This window comes from Balaenoptera acutorostrata, chromosome 18 (genome assembly GCF_949987535.1).
Source record: "Balaenoptera acutorostrata chromosome 18, mBalAcu1.1, whole genome shotgun sequence".
NCBI lineage: Eukaryota > Metazoa > Chordata > Mammalia > Artiodactyla > Balaenopteridae > Balaenoptera > Balaenoptera acutorostrata.
In genome coordinates this window covers 10,675,589-10,691,335 of record NC_080081.1, presented here as the reverse complement: position 1 = coordinate 10,691,335, position 15,747 = coordinate 10,675,589, and the positions used below count along the sequence as shown (strand labels likewise).

Below are 15,747 nucleotides of genomic sequence, written 5' to 3'. Positions count from 1 at the left end.
CCACTGCCGTCAAGGGCAGTCTTTTTCTGATGTCTCTTTCAGAAGATGAAGCTTCTGAGTTTTAAAGAGTGAATAGGGTTGTTCTGAAGGATGTTTTGGAAAAGCTACTCACATCTGTTGATACAATTGTATATTGATTCCACTTACATGAGATACCTAGAATAGTCAAATTCATAGAGACAGAGTAGAATGGTGGTTGCCGGGGCTGGTGGGGGAGGGGAAAATGGGGTATTAGTTTTTTTTATTAATTAAAAAAATTTTTTTTTTTTTAAAGGAATTCCTTTATTTTTATTATTTATTTATTTACTTATTTATTTTTGGCTGTGTTGGGTCTTCGTTTCTGTGCGAGGGCTTTCTCTAGTTGTGGCGAGCGAGGGCCACTCTTCATCGCGGTGCGCGGGCCCCTCACTATTGCGGCCTCTCCTGTTGCGGAGCACAGGCTCCAGACGCGCAGGCTCAGTAGCTGTGGCTCACGGGCCTAGCTGCTCCGTGGCATGTGGGATCTTCCCAGACCAGGGCTCGAACCCGTGTCCCCCGCATCGGCAGGCAGACTCTCAACCACTGCGCCACCAGGGAAGCCCTAAAAAAATTTTTTTATTTTATTCATCTATTTTTGGCTGTGTTGGGTCTTCGTTGCTGCGTGTGGGCTTTCTCTAGTTGCGGTGAGCGGGGGCTACTCTTTGTTGCGGTGCGCGGGCTTCTCATTGTGGTGGCTTCTCTTGTTGCAGAGCATGGGCTCTAGGCACGTGGGCTTCAGTAGTTGTGGCACGCGGGCTCAGTAGTTGTGTCTCATGGGCTCTAGAGCACAGGCTCAGTAGTTGTGGCGCATGGGCTTAGTTGCTCCGCGGCATGTGGGATATTCCCTGACCAGGGCTCGAACCTGTGTCCCTTGCACTGGCAGGCAGATTCTTAACCACTGTGCCACCAGGGAAGCCCTCTATTCTCTTTTCTGTCTTTACAGTTTGGCCAGGATTTTGTTGCAGGCAGGTAGGATACACTCTAGAAATATCCTTGACTATGCTTTAAAGTGTTTCCACCCCCACTGTAGAATTAAGATGGTCGCCAAACTATCTGGGCTATGGTAATAAGACTGGAGAGCTTACCTGCTGTGTTAATCAGCACTTCAGGAATGGAAGAGGGTGGGGTCCTCTCTGGAAATATGATACACAATTAACTTAGAAGGGTATAATCAATGATTACCTTGGGAGAGAACATGTTCTGGACAGTAAGGACATCGACGAATCTCCAGGGACTTTTTTAAGTCATAAAGTGTACTATGATTGTCCTTGATTGATAATGGTATTGAAACCTAGAAACAAAATAATTTGTTGACAGTTATTGAACCAGTTTCAGTGCTTAGCAATTGGGTTATCTCAGTAATCTTTATTCATGAGATGGGAGCAATGAAGCAGAGCTGAGGAGGTCATTGGTAAGTGTGCATAAGTTAACATAGCAAACCTGAAGTGACTATCTTTAGAAGGGCCTGCTTGCAGGGTTGGCCTTGGCTGGATTTTGGGAGTGTTCCCACTATTCCCCACTGATAAGGGTGGCCCACTATACGCAGACTGTGCAAACAATGTACAATGTTCAATAATTTATGTGGAATGCCTGCTTTCTTTCTGGGAATCTGGAGTTTTGGTATGTGCTAGGCAGAGAGTACCTACATGACTAGCCCTCCCAATAAGAACGTTGATCACTGAGTCTTTAGTAATCTTCCCTGGGCAGAAACATTGCACATATGCATTTTCATTGCTGGGGGAAGAGTATGCTCTGTGTGACCCCTCATGGGAAAGTGTTATGGGCTTCTCCCAAATTCATGTGTTGAAGCCCTACTCCCTCAGTGTGATTGTATTTGGAAACAGGACCTTTATGGAAGTAATTAAAGGTTAGATGAAGTCATAAGGGTGGGACCCTGAACTGATAGGATTAGTGACCTTATAAGAAGAGACACCAGAGAGCTCTCTCTCTTCTTCCTTGTGCACACATTCATGGAGGAAAGGCCATGTGAAAACACAATGAGAAGGCAGCTGTCTACAAGCCAGGAAGAGACCTCTCTCCCCAGACTGAATTGGCCAACACCTTCATCTTGGACTTCTAGCCTCCAGAACTGTGAGGAAAAAAAGCTCTGTTGTTTAAGCTACCAGTCTATGGTAGTTTGTTGTGATAGCCCTAGGAAATGAATACAGCCTCCCTCAAGTAGGGCAACCTGTCTCTCAAATTCATAGACCAGCATTCCCATACATTATTTCATCCTTTATTATTTATGTATGTGGTCTTCAATAATATGAGATTGTTTCACATATCTTAAAGCTTTTATAAAAGTAGTATCAAACTATGTATTCTTCTGCAGCTTGTTTTCCTTTTACTTATTTTTTGTTTTGTTTTTTGCTTCATCTTATATTTGTGAGATTTATTCATGTGGATACTTTTCTCTAATTCTAGAATGATGCACAATACTTTCTAAAATGCACCTACAGTATCACTTCCTGGATTAAGATGCTTCAGGTTTCTTACCTCAAAGAACATCGATAGGGCTTCCCTGGTGGCGCAATGGTTGAGAATCTGCCTGCCAATGCAGGGAACACAGGTTCGAGTCCTGGTCTGGGAAGATCCCACATGCCGCGGAACAACTGGGCCCGTGAGCCACAATTGCTGAGCCTGCGCGTCTGGAGCCTGTGCTCCGCAACAAGAGAGGCCGCGATAGTGAGAGGCCCGCGCACTGCGATGAAGAGTGGCCCCCACTTGCCACAACTAGAGAAAACCCTTGCACAGAAATGAAGACCCAACACAGCCATAAATAAAATAAATAAATAAAAATAAAAAAATAAACAGGAGCTGTTGTTTAAAAAAAAAAAAAAAAAAAAAGAACATCGATAAAAAACACAAGCAGTTATGTATAAAATAGATTACTAATAAGGACCTACTGTGTAGCACAGGGAACTCTACTCAATATTCTGTAATGGCCTATATGGGAAAAGGATCTAAAAAAAAAGAAGAGTGGATATATGTATATGTATAACTGATTCACTTTGCTGTATACCGGAAACTAACACAACATTATAAATCAGCTATATCCCAATAAAAATTTAAAAACAAACAAACAAAAAAACCCCAAAACACAAGCAGCTAATGAGGATGAGTAAAGGACCTGGTGGGCAAAGGGAGATGCCTTTGAGTGTTTTTGGGGAATCCCTGCATTGTTAAATCTTTTGATCTCTCAAGAGAAGTATAAAAATTTGGAATTTTATGTGAAAGCTGCCCTATTTTGAATATAGTTAACTAACTCAATCTAACACACACACACACCCAGGGCTAAAACCAAACTTAGCCTTGTGCCATATGTGGCCCATTATTGTGCCACAGTGTGATTTCTGGCCTCGAAGATAAAACCCCCGACTCTATAGTATAATATTTACTTTCTTCAGGATCTGGCCCTTTCCTGTTCCTTCAGTGTTGTCTGTAAATGCTTCCTTTGCTGAAGTCATTCCATTTGTGATACAAAAGCATGCTGCTGGACCCACAGCTCACTATCGTACACATGCTATTCACTCTGCTTCTAAGTCCTTTACCTAGAATATCCACTTACCTACCTTTCTTTTTTTTTTTTCTTAATACTTCAAAGTATATATTTTTAGGAACAAGGACATTCTCTTACATTACCCCAGTACAAGGATCAAAAGCAGGAAATTTAGCAGAGAATAACCCAATTATCTAATCCAGTCACATGTAAATTTAGTTAATTGTCCCCGGTAATGCCCTTTATACGTATTTTAAAAAAATTTTTTTATTGGAGTATAGTTGATTTACAATGTTATGTTAGTTTCAGGTGTACAGCAAAGTGAAACAGTTACACATATACATATACCCACTCTATTTTTTTAGACTCTTTTTCCATATAGGCCATTACAGAATATTGAGTAGAGTTCCCTGTGCTATACAGCAGGTTCTTATTAGTTTTCTATTTTATATATAGTAGTGTGTATGTGTCAGTCCCAATCTTCCAATTTATTCCTCCCCCCCTTATCCTCTGGTAACCATAAGTTTGTTTTCTACATCTGTGATTCTACTTCTGTTTTGTAAATTAGTTCATTTGTACCTTTTTTTTTAGATTCCATATATAAGTGATATCATATGTTATTTATCTTTCTTTGTCTGACTTACTTCACTCAGTATGACAATCTCTAGGTCCATCCATGTTGCTGCAAATGGCATTATTTTGTTCTTTTTTATGGCTGAGTAATACTCCATTGTATACATGTATCACATCTTCTTTATCCATTCCTCTGTTGATGGACATTTAGATTGCTTCCATGTCCTGGCTATTATAAATAATGCTGCAATGAACATTGGGGTGCATGTATCTTTTTGAATTATGGTTTTCTGTGGGTATATGCCTAGGAGTGGGATTGCTGGGTCATATGGTAGTTCTGTTTTTAGTTTTTTTAAGGAACCTCCATACTGTTCTCCATAGTGGCTGTATCAATTTGCATTCCCACCAACAGTGCAGGAGGGTTCCCTTTTCTCCACACCCTCTCCAGCATTTATTGTTTGTAGACTTTTTGATAATGGCCATTCTGACTGGTGTGAGGTGATATACCTCACTGTAGTTTTTTTTTTTAATATATAAACTTATTTATTTTATTTATTTTATTTTCAGCTGCATTGGGTCTTCGTTGCTGCATGTGGGCTTTCTCTAGCTGTGGTGAGCAGGGGCTACCCTTCATTGAGATGAGTGGGCTTCTCACTGTGGTGGCTTCTCTTGCGGAGCACAGGTTCTAGGCACTCAGGCTTCAGTAGTTGTGGCATGCATGCTCAGTAGTTGTGGCTCGTGGGCTCTAGAGCGCAGGCTCAGTAGTTGTGGTGCACTGACTTAGTTGCTCCGTGGCATGTGGGATCTTCCTGGACCAGGGATCGAACCCGTGTCCCCTGCATTGGCAGGTGGATTCTTAACCACTGCGCCACCAGGGAAGCCCTCACTGTAGTTTTGAATTGCATTTCTCTAATAATTAGTGATGTCGAGCATCTTTTCATATGCTTTTTGGCCATCTGTATGTCTTCTTTGGAGAAGTGTCTGTTTAGGTCTTCTGTCCAATTTTTGATTGGGTTGTTTGTTTTTTTGATATTGAGCTGCATGAGCTGTTTGTATATTTTGGAGATTAATCCCTTGTCGGTTGCTTTGTTTACAGATATTTTCTCCCCATTTATCTACCTTTAAATTATCCTTTTTTTATGGTGATAAATTTTTTATTTTTGAATAATTTTAGATTTATAGGAAAGTTGTAAAGACAAAATACAGAGAGTTCCCATGCACTCCTCACATAATTTCCCCTAATGTTAATGTCTTACGTTACCATGGTACGTTTGTTAAAACTAAGGAAACAACATTGGTACATTATTATTAACTAAACTCTAGACTCTATTTGAATTTCAGTAGTTTTTACAGTTTTTAGTTTTTGTATCCAGTCCAGGATATCGCACTGCATTTAGTCATCATATGTCCTTAGCCATCTCTGGTCTGTGATAGTTTCTGTCTTTCCTTGTTTTTCATGACCTTGACAGTTTCGAGGAGTATTTTAAAAATTTTTATTTATTTATCTATTTATAAATTTCAGCTTTATTGAGGTATAATTGACATACAAAATTGTAAGATATTTAAAGTCTACATTGTGGTGATTTGATACATGTGTACATTGTGAAAGGATTTCCACCCATCTAGGTAATTAACACATCCATCACCTCATATATATAACTTTTTTTTTAAGGTGAGAACAATTAAGTTCTACTCTCTTAACAAATTTCAGTTATATAATATGGTGTTATCAACTATAGCCACCATGTTTTACATTAGATCCTCAGAACTTATTCATCTTATTGCTGAAAGTTTGCACCCTGTTACCAGTCTCTCCCTATTTCCTCCCCTGCCCCAACCCCTGGAAAGCACTTTCCTACTCTGTGTCTATGAGTTTGACATTTTTTCTTATTTTTTAGATTCCACATATAAGTGACATCATGTGGTATTTGTCCTTCTCCGTGTGGGTTATTTCACTTTATATACCATATCTTTATTCAGTCATTTGTTGATGGACACTTAGGTTGTTTCTATATCTTGGCTGTTGTGAATAATGCTTCAACATGGAAATACAGATATCTCTTCAATTTTCTGTTTTCATTTCCTTTGAATATATACCCCAAAGTGGGATTGCTGGATCACATAGTAGCTCTATTTTTAGTTTTGTTTTTTTTTTTTTTTTTTTTTTAAAGGATTTTCTTATTTATTTATTTATTTATTTTTGGCTGTGTTGGGTCTTCGGTTCGTGCGAGGGCTTTCTCCAGTTGCGGCAAGCGGGGGCCACTCTTCATCGCGGTGCGGGGACCGCTCTTCATCGCGGTGCGCGGGCCTTTCTCTATCGCGGCCCCTCCCGTCGCGGGGCACAGGCTCCAGACGCGCAGGCTCAGCAATTGTGGCTCACGGGCCCAGCTGCTCCGTGGCATGTGGGATCTTCCCAGACCAGGGCTCGAACCCGTGTCCCCTGCATTAGCAGGCAGATTCTCAACCACTGCGCCACCAGGGAAGCCCTATTTTTAGTTTTTTAAGGAACCTCCATACTGTTTTCCATAGTGGCTGCACCAATTTACATTCCCACCAACACTGTAGGAGGGTCCCCTTTTCTCCATACCCTCTTCAGCATTTATTATTTGTAAACTTTTTGACGATAGCCATTCTTACTGGTATGATGTGATAACTCATTATAGTTTTATTTGCATTTATTTCTCTGATAAGTATCAATGATGAGCGTCTTTACATGTGCCTATTGGCCATCTGTATGTCTTCTCTGGAGAAATGTCTATTTACGTCTTCTGCTTATATTTTGAGTGTTTTTTTTTGTTGTTGTTGTTATTGAGTACAATCTGTAACTTTAAGTGGAGAGGGCAAAGGCATAGAGTTGTGTTCTATTAGTTAGGGTACACATTCGGCTACTGTAACAAAGGCAAAACAAAACAAAAACAAAACAAAACATAGTAACTTAAATAAGATACAGTGTTTTTCTCTTTTGCATAAAAATCTGAGCAGAACCTTCCAGGGCTGATATAGCAGCTCCATAGTGTCAGTACCTTCGAGCTCTTTGGATATTGTTTTGTCTTCCTCAATGCCTGACTTCCTTCTTATCATCTAAGATGACAACTTTGCCGCCAACATTATGCCCACATTCTGGCAAGCTGGGAAGAGGAGAAGGGAAAGTGGAAGGCATGCCCCTTCTCTTTAGGGTCACAACCCAAAAGTTACCCATGTCATTTTTGCTTACATCCCATTGACCAAAACTTAGTAACCTAGCCACTCTTGCTGTGATGGAAGTTGGCAAATGTGGTTATTCCCTGAGGGCCATGTACCCAGCTAATTGTGAGAGTTCTTTTACTAAAGAAGCAGGAGGAAGGTGGGTGTTAGGGGACAACTAGCAGTCTCTGCCACAGTCCACCCCTTCACCACTCAAAGAGTTATGCACGACTTCTCACTAGTGGAACAGTCAGGATTCAGCCAGGGAAGCACACCTCCATAAGACTCTGCTTTTACGGGGGGAATACAATGGCATTTTGGCTCTTTAGGAATTAGCATCAGTTCAGAGCTAGAGTCCAGTAATCCCTGAAAATTTTGGTTATTTTCCCTTCCCGCAGTACATACTCACATTCTTCAGTGGCTACAGGCTACTGGCAGAGAAAGAGTGATTACAGGAGTCTGCCTGAAGCATTGGTAGACAAGTTGGACAAGCTGGATAAGGGGGATAGCAGAGAAGCTAAGCATGTCTGGCTGCCAGGTAGGAATGTGAGGAAGGCTCTCAGAAAGGGGTCATGAGAAGCAATTGCTTCTGGACAGCTACCACCTCTGTGGGTCTGCAGCCAAGTGTCTGGTGGTGGGCCTGGGGTTGCTGGTGGTCAGCAGGGCTAGCAGTTGGGAAAAACAAGCTGGATGCAGAGTGGAGGCTGAGGACACACGGTCTTCCAGGAAACTGTGTTCCTTACCTTACGGTAATAATCTGGGAGTATTGGCTGCCACTTCACTCCTGCTTTCTTTTTTTTTTTTTTTTAAATTTATTTTATTTATTGATTATTTTTGGCTGCGTTGGGTCTTCATCGCTGTGCGCGGGCTCTCTCCAGTTGCGGCGAGCGGGGTCCACTCCTCGCTGCGGCGCGTGGGCCTCCCACTGCAGCGGCTCCCCCCGTGCGGAGTGCGGGCTCCAGGCGCGTGGGCTTAGCCGCTCCGTGGCACGTGGGATCTTCCTGGACCAGGGCTCGAACCCGCGCCCCGCATGGCAGGAGGACTCCTAACCACTGTGCCACCAGGGAAGCCCCCACTCCTGCTTTCTAAATATCTTACAGGGTCCTCTTTTGGTTAACTCTAACCAGGAACCATATAGGGCAGAGGGTTTGGGGAAACATAATTTCCACTCCGGTTTACCTAGTCTGTAAGTGCTCCCAACTCAGGGAGAGCCAAATATATGTATGTAGCTCAAAGTTCAGGGTCTCTAGGTGGAGTGCAGTCTTGCTATTTATTGCTCATGTGGCTGCTCATGATTCCCTGATTTACACCCCAGCTTCCCTCGGCTCCATTCACACCATGCAACAGTAGGGCAGTATCTTGTAACAGGATACGGGGGATCACAGGGGAGATTGGCATCTGACTTCTCAAGAGCAACTCTAGAAGCTAGAAGATTATGTAAAATGTTTTCAGAATTCTGAGAGAAGATTTATTATTTCTAGCAAAGGCAGAGTAACTGGTTCCAGACTGGTTCTAGATGGAGTAGCTGGTTCCCTCCCACTACAGATAAATAGAAAATTGGACAAAATACATGAAACAACTATTTTCAGACATCGGTAACAGGAAGTGGGTTTTGGAGATGATATAAACATCCCAAAATGTGTGGCATAGCTTGGAGAAGGTAGAACTGTTCAGCTCAAAACTGGCAATTATATTCCCTTGAAAACACAGTATTAGAATTAGAGGCTATATCAAAGAAAGCAAAAACAATATTGTCCCAGGCTTTGAAAGCAGCCATTTTACTAAAGAGGTACCATGGCATAACAGGGGTCATCAGCTTTCAGATTCTGGTTTGCTATATTGGGGTGGTCACCATTAAGTTATCACCACATATATCAGGTTTCATTTTGTCAGTACCTCACTTGTGAGTTGATAAGGATACAGTTTTGGCTGCTATAGTAAAGACAGAAATAACAGTGATTTAAACAAGATAAAAGTTTATTTCTCTGTCACATAACAGTGCATGCATTAAGCAGTAGAAGACTGATAAGATGATTCCACAGAGTAGGGGACCTTGGCTCCTCTTATCTTATTGCTCTGCTATTTTCAACATGGGGCTCCTATCTCACGGGTTAAGATGGTTGCTCCAGCACCCACCAGTATGTCTTCTTTCAGGAAGGAGGGAAGAGGAAATGGAAGGCATGCCTCTACTCTTTAAGGGCACAATTCTTACATTCCATAAAGCACACCTTAGTCACATGTCCACACCTTGTTGTTAGGGAGGGTAGATACTGCAGCCTTTAGCTGGGTGGCTGTGTGCTCAGCTAAAGCTCAGGAGCTCTTTTACTAAAGAAAGGAGTGGAGAATAGATATTATGGAACAAGTAGTTTCTGCCACAACTGCCGTTCAAGAAAATAACTTCTATAAGACAAAACAGATAGGATCTAAGGAGAATCACTCCAAAGGGTAAAAATGGGAGGAAGGAAAAGAAAAAAAGAAAAAAGAAAAGCAGGTTTCCTGGGTAGGAAATGAGCCCAGCCTTAGATACCTAAGTGAGAAATCCTGTGAAACTGATATAATTTTTTATATTGTGTGTCATGCAAGTTCCTGCTTACATTTTAAAATTCCATTAAGTGTCACCTCTCAGCTATCCTTAAACAGTTTGTATCTCTTTTGGCATTTGCCATGTTGTAAGACATTCTGTGTCATTCCTAGCTTTGTTAACTGTCTCAAGGTGACTCTGTACGAGAAGCAAAATAGTTAAGAGAGAGCCCCTGATGCTGTCGTATATATGTGAGAAGACCTGATGTGTGAGATTTGCTTCAGAATACTCCAGCAAAAAATAAGCAGGGGGAATAGATGAAACAAGATTGACAAAATGTTGATTTGTTGAAGCTGTGTGATGGGTGCCTGGGTGATCATAAGACTATTTTCTCTCTTTTGTGTCTGTTAAAAACTGTCCATAATAAAACAAAAGTCCAGTCCCTGAAGACAGCCAGACCTGGGTTCAAACCCTAGTTTCACTACTTACTAGCTGAGTGGCTTTTCCTCTCTATAAATTCAGTTTCTCAAAATGGGAAATGTATAGGCCAATAGGGTTCTTGTAAAGATTAAAAGAGACAAAGTTGTAGTAGTTGTATTAATAAGGGTGCCTACTTGCAAGCAACAGAAACTGACTTTGGTTATGGCTAATTCCTCTGACACGCAGATGTTAGTATATGCAGAAGAGGTAGGGCTTGAGCTGGGATCTCTGACTTCTAGACCTAGAGCGTTTTCTATGTTACATTTGTCCAAAACCTTACCTTGGTTTGGCGCTTTGCAACTTACGCCTTCAAACATACAGGATCTTAATTTGGCTACCTGCCTGGAACTTAGGACACTCGAGACTGTAGGGTGGCCCTGGGCTGAGGGGTGGTCAAGGGGCGGAGATACCTCACCGACGTTCGCTGGGCGCACTGCGTGTAGGTTGCTAAGTGGAAGCTGGCGCAATACGGGCTTTACCCCAAGCAGGCGCGGATCAACCGCCGCCAGAACACACGCGTGTCCTCCCTGCCTCGCTCATTCCCGGGATAGTGTCGGGCCGGCAGCCCCCAGCTGGCTCCTGGCGGGCGGCTCGGCCAGCCTCCCTCCGGGCCCAGCACGCGCTTGCCCAGCAGCCAGGCTCCCGGCTCCCGGGGTTGGGCGAGTCCCGCTCCCGGTCCCTCCCTTCCCCGCAGTAGGGGGCGGGGCCACGGATCTCCAGCTCGTGATTGGCCGAAGCCTAGGCGCTACTCTTCTCCGCCCCCTTCCGCGGGGTGAGAGGTCAGCGGAGCTCCGGTCTGCAGGGGCAACAATGGCGGGGCTCTGGGTCGGGGAGGCAGCGCTGGTCACAGCAGGACGGCGTGGACGGCGGTGGCCGCAGCCGCTGTTGCGGAGCGCGGCGCTATGGACCCTGAAGGTGAGGAGCGCCGGGACTCCCCGTGGGCCTGGGCCTCACTGGGCTCCCAGCCTCGCACCGCCAGGCGGTGGCCAGTGCTGCGGAGAGCGCTCCGTATGTGCCCGGGCGACACCCGGCGCCGGGTTCCGCGTCGGACCGCGCCCCTAACTCCCTCTCCCTCCGGAGTTCGCCCTGGAGCGGGGCAGAGCCGGCGTCCCTCGCCGCAGCTGTTAGTTCGAGTATCATGGAGGGCCGAGCGGCCCTAGGAGCCTGTAGGCGTGAGTTTTCTGCTTTCTCGGGAGCGGCTGACAGCCAGCTGGCTGTAATGTACGTGCATTTCCCGTGCTCCCGCTCTTGGGCCATGAGGTTTTGGCTTGTCTTGAGCTTTCCAGGTGTATTTTTAAGGGTTCTTATCGTTTCCATTTTTTTTTGCCTTCTTCCTGCTTTGAAGCGACACTAAATTGCTGCTCAAGTAGAGTTAGGGTTTTGAGTTTGTCTCACCTTTTAAAGTATAAGATGTCAGGATTGCTACTACCTTTGCTTGAGTTGAGAGCCTATTTTAATTGTATTACATCACATTATATACTGTATATGCATCTTGTGAGTTTTTCTCTTCTCTGTAGTGGTTAGCGTGATGTTTGTGCTGTTCTAAACACATCTCTGCACTGTATGTGCTAGGGTTTTCATGGTGGCAGCCATGACTTATACGTTGGAGTGTTTGTGTGTGGCTCTTAACACTTTTTCTCTTCAACATGGAGTCTCTTGTAATTTCTAAACGAAGACTACCTAACTTACTTTATTAACAGAGTTTAAGTCACTTGAACAGATTATTTAAGTTTCTCTGAAAACCACCTGTTATCTTCCTTTAAAAAAAATAGGCCCGTAACTTGATTTATTGTCATTGAACTTTTAGAATTGAAAGACACGTTAGAGATGATTTGGCCCATCCTACTCTTTTAAAGAGGAGGGAACTTAGGCCCAGGTGTGAAATGTGGCCGCTAGAGCTGAACATGGAAGTGAAAGTAAGTCTGCAGGTACATTAGCTTAGTGTCAACTTTAGAATGCCCACTCTCAAAAAACCCAAAGTTTGTGTGGGTACACAATTTATTGTTTCTTAATCTTTAGTGTTCTTTCATCTTTTAATCTTTTTTGGCCACTTCACTTGCAGTTGCAAAACTCTGAATGCATTTATTGATGCGTAGGAGGCAGCATGGTGTGGTGGGAAGGCATAGGCTTTGGAGTCAACACAGATGAAGTTTGTTATATTAAGTAAGTCACCTCTGGGCCTCCGCTTCTTCCTTTCAGCTGTTTTTTTTTTTTTCAGCAAGTCTTTCTCTACTTCCTGTGTTCCATCTCTATGAAATGAATATAATTTCTCTTTTAGAAATTTTAGTCTGTTAAGGAGACAAACAAGTGTAAAATGCTATTATGGGAGAGGTCCTGGTGCTATATAGAAGAAAATAAAATGGAGGGATTTGACCAAGTCTAGATTTTGAGCTTTGTGTCCTAGATACTGTTCTGGTGCTCTACTTGAATTAATTTATTCAGTCCTCACAACAGCCATATAATCCCCATTTACAGATGAAGAAATTGAGGCACAGTTCTGTGGAGGCCAGAAGTCTGAAATTAGGATGTCAGCAGGGCCGTGGGCCCTCCGAGGGCTCTGGTGAAGAATCCTTCCTTGCCTCTGGTGGCTCCACTTGTTCCTTGGCTTGTCGCCGTATCACTGCAGTCTCTCTCAGCCTCTCTCTTCAGAAGCCTGGCCTTCTTTTCCTTCTCCCTGTGCATCCTCTTCTTTCATTTATAAGGACACTTGTCAGTGGATTTAGGGATTGGCAGGATCCAGGATGATCTATCTGAGATCTTTTACTTGAATATATCTGCAAAGACCCTTTTTTCCAAAAAAAAAAAAGAAAAAAAAAAGGGTTACAGTCACAGGTTCTAGGACATGGACACATCATCTTGGAGTCCACCATTTCAACCCACTACACCTACTTTGTGCCAGATACTGTTTAGTGCTGTGGATATAATAGTGAACATTTCTGCCGTCATTGTGGTTATATTTGACTAAAGGAGACTGACAGTATTCACATAAATATGTAAGTTCAAAGAGTGGTAAGTGCTGAAAGGAAAAAGAAAAATAGAATAATGGGATAAAAAGTGGTAGTGGTGTTGGGGGGTTGTTACCTAAGGAAAAGAGAGGAGATATTTCTAAGAATGTGGTATTTGATCAGAAAACTGACCCAGCCCACCATGTGATGACCTGGGGGACTAGCCTTCCAAAGGAAGGCCAAGGCAACAGCTCTGAGGTGAGATTGCGTTTGGTGTGATCAAGGGGGTCGACATGGCCCCTGGTTGGAGCACAGTGAATGAGGGGGAATGAAGGTAGACAGGACAGTCATGTAGGGGCTTGTATTCAGAATTTATCCCAATAATGGGAGTCCTTTGGAGGGTTTTAAGCAAGTTGGATTTATGTTTTGGAAAGACCACTCTGCTGTGTGGAGAATATCCTAGTTGGGGCTGGGAAGGGGAAGAAGAGTAGGAGCTGGGAGACCAGTCAGGAGACTGTTGTAGAAGTTCAAGCTGGTAACATCATGGTAACTTGTGCTAGGGTGGTAGCACTGGAGTTGGTGAGAACTGGTAAGACTTGGGATATATTTTGGAGCTAGAACCAATAGTACTTGATGTTGGGTTAGAAGGGGGGTAAAAGGAAAGAGAGGAATCAAGGACCTTTGAAAGGTAGACACGAAGGGCCACATATTGTATGATTCCATTAGTGTGAAATGTCCAGGATAGGCAGAGCCACAGAGACCGAAAGTAGATGAGTGCTTGCTAGGGTCTAGGGAGAGGGATGAGGGAGGAGACGCTAACAACTGAGGGGTATCTTTTTGGGGTGAAGAAAAACTGTTCTGGAGTCAGATAGTGGTGACAGTTCCGCAACCTTGTGAATATCCTAAAAACCACTGAGTTGTATACTTTAAAAGAATGAATTTTTGGTATGTGAATTATATCTCAATTGAAAAAAAAAAAAAGAATGATTCTTAAGTCCTTGACTTAAGCCCCTGGATGTGATAGTGTTTTAGAGATGCGGAAGGCTGAAGCTTAGGAGGGAAGATCAAGACAGTAGTTACATTAAAATAAATTGATTGAATTTATGAAATACAGAGGGGTGGTGATTTTATTTGTTGTTTGTGGGATCATGTAATGGGTATGGGAAAGGAGCAGGAGTTAGAAACCACGTTCTCAGGTTGGTAGATGATTCTGGGGTTGCTGAAAATGGCAAAAGAGGAGGAGGAAAGCTGTGTTAGCGTTTAATTATCAAACAACCTACAGATGATTCTCATTTTTACAGCTGAGGTTAAGTAACTTGCCCAAGGTTACACAACAATTAAGCAATAGATCCAGGATTCAAACTCAGATCTGACTTCAACACTCTTATTATACCATATTAACAAACTTAGTAAAAATGAGAAAGGTCAGATTTATACATCTTGGGGGACAAAACCTAGTCTGAGCTTCATAGCAGTTACGGAAAAGAGGGTTAGGCTTCCCTACAGTAAGGAACGTTCGTTAATCAGGATAAACAAACCTTGTCCTAGCACTGACTGCGTAGAATTCATTATATAAGGGCAACTAACAATCCAATAAAAAAGTTCTTTGTTACTGTTTTACAAAAGATGCAGTGATAGTTCACATCTCATTGGTTGCTATTAATCTGGCACTTTGTGAAAGTTATAGTGTGTAAGAACAGTTCTATCCAGTGGGATGGTTAGGTTTCCTAGAAGCAGAGCCTGAAGAAGGATTTTGTGCAGGTGGTAGTAGTTGAGAAGAATGAAGAACGCAGGCTAGAGCAGGGGAAAATAATCTAAGCAATGAAGGGGCTCCAGATGGAAACTGGATTCAGTTTCATCCCACAGGGGAGCCCTGGAGCAGTGGTTCTCAAAGCAGGGGACTCCAGCTTGCCGCCACAGCCGCGACAGCAGCATTACCTGGGTACTTGTTAGGAATGCACATCTTCTAGCTCCACCGTAGACCTGCCAAGTTTGAAAATCTGGGGTTAGAGCCCAGCCATCTCTTTTAACAAGCCCTTCTCCAGGTGATACTGATGCACAGTCAGGTTTGAGAAGCACTGCTCTAGTTCAGCCCTGTGCAATAAAAATAAAATGTGAGCTGCAAATGTAATTTAATATTTTCTAGCACTCACATTAAAAATTTTTTTTAAAGGTAAATATTATTGTATTTTATTTAACCCAGTATATTTAAAATATTTCAATATGTAAATGTAAAAAATTAACAAGTTTTTTTTTGTTGTTTGTTTTTGGAATTAAGTCTTCAAATCTGGTGTGTATGTTACACTTGGAGCACACTGGAATTTGGACTGGCATATTTCAAGTGCTCAGAAGCTGCCTGTGGCTAGTGGCTGCCATATTGGACAGCCAGCACTAACGCACAGATTGCAATACTAAATTGGACCCACCTTGAGATGAGGGGCGGGGGCAGCCTTTTGAACCCTGTGTGAGTCAGTCATTGGCTGTGGGCTGGGAGGGATGTAGCTCCCAGGCTTGATGGAGAACTCCTG

General features: G+C 43.0%; 1 protein-coding gene across 3 annotated transcripts in view; it reads left to right on the top strand.

Annotated features, from left to right (window-relative positions):
• The first annotated feature begins 11,046 nt into the window (after positions 1-11,046).
• Positions 11,047-15,747, top strand: part of PCCA (propionyl-CoA carboxylase subunit alpha) — a 367,760-nt gene continuing 363,059 nt past the window's right edge. For all 3 annotated transcript variants that reach the window (XM_057532677.1, XM_057532678.1, XM_007196809.3), the window contains exon 1: positions 11,047-11,189. In XM_057532677.1, coding sequence (XP_057388660.1) covers positions 11,085-11,189 — 105 coding nt within the window. In that variant the 5' untranslated portion in view covers positions 11,047-11,084. The remainder of the gene's footprint in view (positions 11,190-15,747) is intronic.